This window comes from Mauremys reevesii, linkage group 8 (genome assembly GCF_016161935.1).
Source record: "Mauremys reevesii isolate NIE-2019 linkage group 8, ASM1616193v1, whole genome shotgun sequence".
Lineage (NCBI taxonomy): Eukaryota > Metazoa > Chordata > Testudines > Geoemydidae > Mauremys > Mauremys reevesii.
In genome coordinates, this window is record NC_052630.1 from 24,857,654 (window position 1) to 24,868,190 (window position 10,537).

Below are 10,537 nucleotides of genomic sequence, written 5' to 3' on the forward strand. Positions count from 1 at the left end.
ATCTTTTCTTCCCCTCCCCTCCCCGGCTCCCTTAGTGGAGTTGCAGAACAGATAGAGAAGTACAAACTAGATCTTGTCCATATGGAGAAGATACTGGCACAAAAGGACCAGGACATCATGGCCTTGAAAGATTGTTTTACAACAAAAGAGGAAGAACTATCTAAGCTAATCAAAGAGCTTAATGAAAGGTGTCAGTTGCTTGAACAAGAAAAAGGTAATTGTTATAGCCTGTGGGCTGAGTCTCTGGACCCATGTCCAAACTGATTTCATTTAGACCTTATGTAACATGATTCTGTTGAAATGTAGGTTAGCATGTCCCAAGTCAAAACTGTGGTATATCGTTATACTAAACTGGTTCTTTACCTATTATTAGCCCAGATTATAGTCAGAAGTATTGTTACTAATCAGTACTAAAAACTTCACCCAGCAGCAGATGGAGGGGAGGGGGAGTTGGGAATGGGGAGCTGTCTGAACTAGTTACTTACTCTGGAAATTCCAGAATGTAAGCTATGATTCCACTTGAAAAATCACTTGGTTCTAGTTCCATATTCTGATATGGTGACTGATGGGGTGTGAGCCATTCTCCAGGCAGCAGTGCAGCATTGCATTGTCACAATTCACTGCTGCATACCGTGGTATCTTCTGGCTCTAGACTCCACTAAGTGACTCATCTCTGCACACCCCTCTATAATCCCAGCAGTTGTTCTGGGAAATGGTCATGCTTCTTCCTGCCCCATTTTCTTTGATGCTAAGAGAGAGATAAAGTCTTAATGGTTGCTCCTGTCACCTAGGATGGAAGAATGTTCATATGATAAACTCAGCAGCTCACCAAGTTGTGGGAAAGTCTACTTTAAAAAAAAAAAAAAAGTGAGAGAGCACCACAGTGTACTGTAGGGCAAAGCTCTTAATTATTCTGTCCTCAAAGCGTTCTTATATTGGCATCTTTCTCTTCCATAGAGAAACTCTTAACTGAGAACAGAGAAAAAGAGCAAAGTATGAATGCTGAAATAGAAAGCTTGAAAAAGAGACTCCTCCTAGAGGAGCAAGAAAACCAAAAACTTCAGCAGAAACAGGAGGAGATCTATTCTCAGCTGCAACAAGAGAAGGTAAACAAAATACAGACTTGATCTACTCTCTTAGCAAATGCTGTTGAATTCTTGCTCTGGTTTAGATCAAACCCATTGTGGATGTATTGTTGAATAAGGGCTTGTTTACACAGAGGAAACTGAGTGGCATAGCTATAGTAGACTAGCTATTAGCTAGTCAACCTCATGTAGACAAGCCCTTCCTCTTCATGAAAATTAAGATTACTGTGTAAACTCAAAATTCCTTTGTACTAATAGCTTTGTATTTGTGCTGTCTGTACCTACAGGAACTTTCCACTTCCATGCATCAAAAGCTGCTAGAGTTTCAAGAAGAGATGACAAATGAGAGGCTCCTTTTGGAGGAAGAACTAGAAGAAGCAATGGATGAGTTAGATAAACTGCATATTAAGGAAGAAAAGGCTGATAAGTTGGTAAAGCACTTGGAACAAGAGAACAAGTCCAGAGCTGAAGAGCTAGCACAGATGGAAGCAAAGCTGAAAGGGTTTGTGAAAAGAGTAACTAACTGTTGCGTCTAATGAATTTGGAAATACAAATGGTAATCCCAGGTTCAATTTAAAAAAAAAAAAAAAAAAAAATTCTCAGCTAGAATACACAGGACTAAATTGACTTGTGGCCACCAGCTCATTTTTCTATAGCAGTTGGGTCTAATCCAATATCTTCAAAAAGCAGCTCTTAAATGTTAGCAACTCAATCCTATCTGTTATAAATAAGGCCCTACCAAATCCATGGCCATGAAAAATGTGTCACGGACTGTGAAGTGTGTGTGTGTGTGCGCGCACTTTTACCCTATACTATACAGATTATGGGGATACCAGTGTTTCTCAAATTGGGGTCCTGACCCAAAAGGGAGTTGCAGGGTGTCGTAAGGGGTGGGAATCGTGGTATTGCCACCCTTTCTTCTGTGCTGCCTTCAGAGCTGGGCAGCCAGAGTGGTAGCTGCTGACTGAGGGCCCAGCTCTGCAGGCAGAAGTTATGCTGTTGCTGGCAGTGACTCAGCCTTCAGATTAGTTTCCTGACCAGCAGCCACTGCTCTCCAGTTGCCCTGCTCTGAAGGCAGCACTGCTGCCTGCAGCAGTAAGGGTAGCGCGCGCGCACACCCCGCAATAACCTTGTGACCCACAACTTTTTCTTGGATCAGGACCCCTAAAATTACGACACTGACATTTTAGATTTAAATAGCTGAATCCATGAAATTTTACCACTTGTAAAATCCTATGGCTCTGAAATTGACCAAAAGGGACCATGAATTTTGTAGGGCCTTAAAGGACACCAAGTTGCTCAGCAACTAAAAGACTGAAGTGTTAGCTGCTGTTCAACCAGTGTTTTTAAGATAACTTTGTAGAAAAGGTGTTAAATCAATTACTATTTTCATTTTTGTATCCAGCATTAGGGTGTCTAATATCGGAATTTAATAGATGTAATTTTATGAACTGCTAGACAGTTTACTGATTCAGGATAATGAAAAAGTACATAAAGCAAGGTGTTGTGCACAAATGTACTCTATTTAAGCTCTTATTGGACTTGCTAGCTCTAAAGAGCTATTTTTCTTCCATATGAAGATAAAATTGAGACTCCTCTAGCCCAACTGGATAACATTGACTTTGGGGTTCTGGAGAAATTAAACTAGCCCAAGGAGATCTGCTGTGAGGACCAGGGAAGAAAAACAGTTTAATCTCAGAGTTGAGATTAATTGAACTAAGCACCTTACTTGCAGCTCTTCTTCCTGAACTCAAATTCCTTCTACTTCCATGGTAAAAATCCCATCCTACAGACACAACTGAAATTAAAGCACTGGGGAAAGAAAATGATGTAAAGTCAAACCTGCTAGTAAGACTCTTGAAAGTAGTATTGAGGAAAGAAATATACTGGTTTGGATCAGAGGTAACAGGAAGCCGATAGAGCAAGTCTGTCATGGCCAGTACAACCACTGCTGATTGTCCTAGACCAGTGTCAAGATTTGGACTCAAGAATGGAATATTAAAATCTATTTTCAGGAAGAATGCTGAGTTGGAGAGAACTAATGAAACACACAGTAAAGCCATTGTTCAGCAGCAAGAAGAGCACAGCAACACGCTGCGTAAACTTGGAGAAAGTGTTGCTGAATTTGAAAGGTATGCAAATTCTCTCTAGATGCTGGAGAGCGAGATAGAGGAGTGGGATTTCACAGGCTCAGACTTTTTCCAGGTAGGTGCTCCACCTGCTCCCCCACCCTGTTTCCTACCTGCTGCCAAACAGATGATTGGCGGGTGACCAATGGGTGCTGAGCACCTGCTTTTATTTCTCTTCTCCCTCCTTCTCCCCCCCCCCCCCACCTTTGATGTTCGAGCCCTGGAGCACCCATCAAGTCAGCACCTGTAACCCAACACTATCAAAGTTAGTGGAACACTCTTTTTTTGTTCCAAATGATATTCCCATTGTTGAAACCAAAACTGCATTAGAATTATGTGCATTGGCAAGTGCTGCTTAACTTTCTGTTAAGATCCAGATGAATATTATGACAGTTAAATTTCTGATCACAGGCTGTTCTCTGATTAGGGATACTGTTGCTTTAATCACTGGAAACTACACATGATGTTGCAAAGTATTTTAAAACTGAACTGGTAATCTTGTACTTTTTCAACTCTTAAAACTGGCAGAGGATACAGAAATAGCAAAAACACTTTGCTTGTCTTCCAGTACTTTCCCAACTTTTAAAACAATGAGTAATTACGTCAATCTGATTTTTATGTAACTGTTTGCTATACAAAAGGGCATTCAGAGAGTTAGGTCTGACCCCTGCGTGACTTCTGACAGAAATGGAGAGGGTTTTTTTTTTTTTTGTATTTGGTCATCTGAACTACTTGAAACTTGAAGTTTTTTGGTACAATTTCAACAGGATTGTAGACACTGCTTATAATTTGAGCACTCTGATAGGTATCTGTATACTATATTTGATGTGCCATGAATGACTTGGAGTATGGTTATAAAACTTGCGGATGGTACCACGCTGGGAGGGGTTGCAAACACTTTGGAGGACAGGATTAGAATTCAAAACAACCTTGACAAATTGAGAATTGGTCTGAATTCAACAAGATACAATCCAATAAAGATAAGGGCAAAGTACTACACTTGGAAAGTAAAAATCAATGCACAACAAAGAGATTGGGGAAAACTAGCTAGGCAATAATACTACAGAAAAAGATTTGGGGCTATAGTGGATCACAAATGAATTATGAGTCAACAATGTGATGCTGTTGCAAAAATGGGCAATGTCATTCTGGGATGTATTCAGTGTTATATGTAAGATGTGGGAGTTAACTGTCCCACTCTACTTGGTGCTGATGAGACCTTAGCTGGAGTTTGTTTCCAATTCTGTGCACTGCACATTAGGAAATATGTGGACAAATAGAGGACTGCAAGAAATGATAAAAGATTTAAAACACCTGACTTATTAGGAAAGGTATGGCTTTTTTTGTTTGTGTGTGTGTGGGGGGGGAAATGTGTTTTGTTGGGGGGGGTGTGTGTGTGTTTGTTTGTGTGGGTTTTTTTTTTAAATCCGTAGCCTAGAAGAGAAGGCTAAGAGAGAACCTGATAAACAATCTCATATGTTAAGGGCTGTCATAAAGAAGAAAAGGTGTTTCTTGTCCTAACATCAGTGGATTGGAGAACAATTAATCAATCTGCTTAATCTGGAGCAAGGGAGACTTAGGTTAGATAACAGGAAAAAGTTATAACTATACAAGGATAGTTAAGCACTGAAACAGGAGGCTGTGGAGTCCCTGTCACTGGAGGTCTCTAACAGATTAGACACATACCTTTCACGAATGGTCTTGAAATACTTCCTCCCCATGCAGAGGCAGAATTGACTAGACCACTTGAAGCACCTGGCTCTACATTACTAAGATTCTGTGATGGGATCTCAAATACAACTTGCCTCAAACTTATGGTGGATTGTTACTGTCTTCAAAAGGACTGAACACTGCAAAATGAAGACTAACATTTAAGTAACAGATGCTAAAACTTTTCCTTCTAGTTACAAGGGATCTATGACTGAAGAAATGGCATGTCTCCGACTGGACAATTCTTCTCTACAGGAGAAAGTAGCTGAACTGAGAAAAGCAGGCCAGGATATGCAACAGCAACTCCAGGAGCTGGAACATGCTAAAGACAAGGCAAAAGAGGAATATGCAAGGTAATGGACCATCTGATTATTCCTTAAAGTGGTGGTGTGGGGGCACCTTTGACATGCCTATGGCCAGACCATATGGAATATTTCTCCAGTGCAACTATTTTTATGAACTGTTTCTCATTGTTTGGAGGAATAGATCTTCAGCTGCAGGGCGTTGAAAGGTTGCTGTGCAAAATCCACTAGTATATGCAATGCAGGTTAGGAGGTGGCTCAATTCAGTTGGATAGCTAGCTACAATACCTCATCTGTGTGTGTGTGTGTGTGTGTGTGTGTGTGTGTGTGTCTCTCTCTCTCTCTCACACACAATCCCATCATAACTTGGGTAATGGACTATCAGTCCATTTCATTGTATGTAAATGCTTGTCACCCAAAAGCTTCCTGCTTTTGGCTACAGTGAAAAGGGAACTTCAGTCTTCTCTCTTTCTTCCCCTACTTATTGCTTCTCCAAATGCCTTGTGTGACCTAAATCTCTCCGCTCTAATTCTGCAGTTTTGGGGTTCATTCCTCAAGATGCCTGCCTTAAAGTCTGTCCAAGTCAAATATTTGTGACTAATCTGGGCTACCCAACTTTTTCTTGCTCTTTAATCTAGGACCTCAAGATACACTACAGTGGCATTTAACTGTCTTGAAAGCTGTCATAAGTTCACTTTATTTAACCTTTATCTTCAGTATTTGACTACAACAGGATATGTCTAGTAAACTAAAGGCTTACCAGTGAATGACATAGCATTTTAAAAGCCTTTGGAAAGATTATAAAAGAGCAGTTGGCCTCTTGACATCCAGACTGATTTTTTTTTTCCAGCTCTGTGTACAGTGAAGTTTGTAGTAACTTACGGAAGTCACTAGCTCTTCAGTTTAGAATCTTACAAATAGCTTAATTAAAACACTTTTTTCAAGTTCACACTTCCTTGAAATGCTTAAGGAGACAAAAGTGAACAATTCCTGCTGGTTTTATTAAGGGGCTCTTCTCATTCAGGAGTCTAAGCTTCTACTGCTTACATTAACTGTTCAATTACACCTGTTTAGTTTAGCTTTGCGGGTCTGTCGGCATGAGATGTATCCTTCTGCAAGTAGCTTGAGAGACACCCCAAGTTGTGCCCCTAGCTGTTTGTCTCAGACAACTACTGGAATAAGACACAATACATTGAATTAACAATGTGTCAAAACAGTCCTCCATTGGACAGATCAATAGGCTTTACAGATGCTTTCTTTGCACAGAAAGAGATACTACTAAACTGAAATGAACTACTAAACATTACAAATATTGTAGGCTTAATCTGATAGCCCCTTTCTATCTCTCTGTTGGCTGCTCTATGCAACACTGCCTGTGCAAACCTTGCTATTTCAGTCTAACCATTCTTTCTGTAAGTATAGTAGCTGGAATGCTGCAAGCTTTGCTTACTGCTGATTAAATCTGAAAGTCTCCAAATATTTCATGAGGAAGTAACTGTTTTTTAACTTTTTTTCCCTTCCCTAGGATGCTTCTAGATGCCCAGACAAAGCTAGCGCTAAAAGAAGCAGAAATAAGGAGAACCAAGGAATCCTGCATTGCACAGATAACTAAACTTCAGACAAAACTGGAAGAGCAAACTGAAGACTTCAAGAAACAGCTTGAAGTTGAAAGATCAAGGTGACTCCAGATCTCTGACTGGTTTAGTAATGGGAATACACTTAAGACTAGATTACAACCAAAACTGCTTGTGTGTTTCTGTTCAGGAAAACTATAGATGAAAAGGTGGCTGCTGGCTTTGAAGAAGAGATACAAACCTGGCGTGCTCTCTATGAGGACTTGCACAACAAAACTAAGCCTTTTCAGGTTAGTCTTTTTGCTAAGCAGCATCTACAGACTGAAGATTCATTACCAGTGAGTCAACTCTCAACTATTAAGAGTTGGAGTTTACTTGGAAGATATTACTATGCCACTAATTTCCCGCACGCGCGCCCCCCTCCCCCCCCCCCACCTCCTTGCATATGACTTCCAGTGTCCCAATTTGGGGAAGGGATATTAGCTGGTTATCACCAATTTCTTGTTTAATAGTTCCTCTTAAACCTAAACTTAATGGAAGTGTTGGGGGCATGCCTATTCCTTTAAAGAAGAATAGCTAGTGATAGTTCATGTTCCTTTATCTCCTACTCAAATTCTCTTTCAGCAACAACTAGATGCATTTGAGGCAGAGAAGAATGCTCTCCTGAATGAACATGGTGCAGCCCAGGAAGAGCTGAACAAATTAAGTGATGCCTATGCTAAGCTACTGGGCCATCAGAATCAGAGGCAGAAAATCAAACATGTTATGAAGCTGAAAGATGAGAATGCTCAGCTCAAACAGGTTTGGCAACTGACATGTCTAACCCATGTATCACGTCCAGCCACTAAGCAACATCACCGTAGTTTAAGATAAACTATCTAGATGCTGACACTAAACATCTGAACTTATTCAGAGTTTAACACTAAAATAATCTGGACAATTCTCTCTAGCTTAGAGTTGGAATGAGCTGCTTCAGCTCCAGGCATCTACATCTGGGCTAGTGTTTAATGTTTGACAAACCAGGTAATAGCTGTGAGAAGATAAATCTCTCAGCTTGACCTTTTGCTAGACCTAATGGAAATGGATCCCAAGTTCCATATTGCCACACTGGCCAGAGCCTCGCAAAGAAAGCAGGGGATATTAGTGTCTCATAGCATCACCAATAGACTTTTTAGTACTTCTAGAATGCCATGCTCTTGAGTCAAGTGTAAGTAATAAAGTTTCCAGCCATCCAAAAATCTTTGTCTTTCAGTTTTTACAGACTTCTCTTGGCTAGTGTTTGTTAACATAGCTTAACTTTACTGATTCATGACTGCTTCCTTCATAATGTGGTGACCTCAGAATTATACTAAAGTGTTCGTTTCCTACTTCAGGAGGTTTCAAAACTGCGTGCTCAGGTAGCTAAGGAAAAACAAGCACAGAGAGAGCTTCAGGAGCAACTGAATGAAATTCAGGGCATCAGGCGCTTTGATTCTTCTAAAGCTTTTCAATATGATAGCAAGGAAAATGGTGCTCCCAAAACTCCTTTTAAAGAAGGTAAGTATGAGTGTTAAATCAGATGAGTGATACTCAAATTGAGGCTTGCATGGGTCTCTTGTGGCTCTTTGAGCATATATTAAAACACTGATTTAATTATTATCCAGTCAGGATGCTTTTACTATGTTAACCTATTGTAGTTGATAAAATAATACTGAGTCAGTCATTTTGCTGTAAGAATTTTTTTTAATAAAATAAAAAAAAGTATATGAAACAATGAATTCACACTACTGTGGCTTGTTTGGGTAACACTGATCACTAATTTGGTTCCTGAATCACTGAGGTCTGAGTATCAATGGTTCAGATCATGTGTAAGTGTCCACACTTGCCTGCAATTATCCCTCAAATATAGTCAAACCAAGACTTCACATTATATAAACCCCTCATTCCATATGGGGAAATGCAGAACTGTAACTTAGTAGCAGGAATTAATGTCTTGGGTAATATGTGAACTTTGAGTTACTGTTTATCTACAGTAGTAAAAACATTTACAAGAAGCTCACAGCAGCTTTTTCTATTGCAGGCAACAGGAACAAGTGCTGACTTGCTCTTGGTTTCAAGATGATCCTGTTAACTTGCTGGGAAAAGCTAAATGCTGCATTGAAGATTCAAGGGACCATATGTACATTATAAAATCAAGGATCAAGGTTGCACAATGATGGGTGTCTAGTAAGAGCCCTTAAGGGAAAGGCTTTCTTAAATATTTTTAAAGAACAATGCTAGATTTATAACTTTATTACCCAGCGGGCAATGGATGACTGTGCACTGGAAAGGTTCTCTGGTCAAAGCCTGCTTCACACTGCGACCCAGGGAAATATTTGGCATGTCACTTCCTACTGTGTCTAAACTGTCTCAACTGAAGAGAACAGAATACCAAAAACAGATTTAAAATCTGTCCATCTCTATGGCCATTTAGTATAATGGGTAACCAGTTCAACAAAATAACAAGTATTTAATTTTAATTCAAGAAATAAAGTGTTTTACTTGGGTTGACTGCACATGATTCTTGTACATTAGGCTAAACTCTTTCACTGTTTTGTTCACATGTACTTACTGATGGAAGGAGTATTTCGTGAGACCAGTCATCTATGTTGGCTGGCTTCACATGTCACTCCCTAAACCACAGAATAGATGTGAAATCCTGGTTGCAAAGTTGATCTCTGGCCAGTTGCTGGGAGAGTCTATGCCACCTAAACCACACTTGACATTCTAACTGACAATCTTGGAGGTTAGTGACTTAAAACATCTTGCTGTAGAAGTCTCAGGTCAGGATTGGCACAGACAGACTGAGAATTTGTTTGTGACTGCCTGCCTGTGCTCCTACATCCTGATGGGCTTCCATTTCCAGGTATGTCAGTGACCTTTAATGAATGCTAAACTCACTGGGCTCTTATACAGTTAACTCTTCACTTTATCTAGTTCTTTGCACAAAGTCAACACATGGAAACACAAGGAAGCCGGTCTTCATTGGATGGAAGATGTTCTATAAGATTTTTTTTTTTTTTTTAGACACTGGCAGTACGGAAAGACAATCCACGTGCTTTGTTAAAATGTTATACTGGTAAATATGTGTAAAGGTTTTTTGGTTGAATAAAAATGGTTTTAATGAATCGGTCTGAAGTCCTAAATCTTAGTCTTGTTAAGTTGCCCACATCTTCTTCTCTAACTATATACCATAAACAAAATAAACATTAAAGGCACCAAAGACATAATCTGCTAACACTTCTGACATGACTTCTTGGTGTGGGTGTGTCTCTCCCCTCCCCCCCATTGCCCCTTAAGATTGCTATGCTCTCTATTACTGACTGTACCTGTATGACTGTAAGGGTTATTGGAGACCATAATGCTAAGTTACATACTCCATTCAAGGTAAGGTGAAATGTTCCACAAGGGACTTGTGGGGTGAGCAGGGGCAAACTTATTTTTTCCTATACAAATGTCACCTTTTCAAAAGACTCTTAACTCACAACAGAACACCATCTCATTGAAAATTGTATGATCTGGGTGAAGCTCAGGGAAAGATGATTATACCTTTTTTTGTATAGCCTACCCTAAAGCAAAGAAGCACTGTTTGTGGTGGTGGGATGTTTTTTTTTTTTTTGGGGGGGGGGGGGGGGGAGAAACGATGACTAAGGTGTTTTGTTGTTTGTGGGTTTTTTTTGGAGGGGGGTGTGTGTCTAAAGCAGAGTCTTGCCCCAAAT

General features: G+C 40.0%; 1 protein-coding gene across 2 annotated transcripts in view; it reads left to right on the top strand.

Moving 5' to 3' along the window:
• Nucleotides 1-9,946, top strand: part of HMMR (hyaluronan mediated motility receptor) — a 25,384-nt gene extending 15,438 nt beyond the window's left edge. For both annotated transcript variants that reach the window (XM_039483777.1, XM_039483776.1), the window contains 10 exons: nucleotides 36-214; nucleotides 958-1,106; nucleotides 1,373-1,587; nucleotides 3,101-3,217; nucleotides 5,119-5,277; nucleotides 6,752-6,904; nucleotides 6,991-7,090; nucleotides 7,425-7,601; nucleotides 8,174-8,336; nucleotides 8,860-9,946. In XM_039483777.1, coding sequence (XP_039339711.1) covers nucleotides 36-214; nucleotides 958-1,106; nucleotides 1,373-1,587; nucleotides 3,101-3,217; nucleotides 5,119-5,277; nucleotides 6,752-6,904; nucleotides 6,991-7,090; nucleotides 7,425-7,601; nucleotides 8,174-8,336; nucleotides 8,860-8,879 — 1,432 coding nt within the window. In that variant the 3' untranslated portion in view covers nucleotides 8,880-9,946. The remainder of the gene's footprint in view (nucleotides 1-35; nucleotides 215-957; nucleotides 1,107-1,372; nucleotides 1,588-3,100; nucleotides 3,218-5,118; nucleotides 5,278-6,751; nucleotides 6,905-6,990; nucleotides 7,091-7,424; nucleotides 7,602-8,173; nucleotides 8,337-8,859) is intronic.
• Nucleotides 9,947-10,537: the final 591 nt, after the last annotated feature.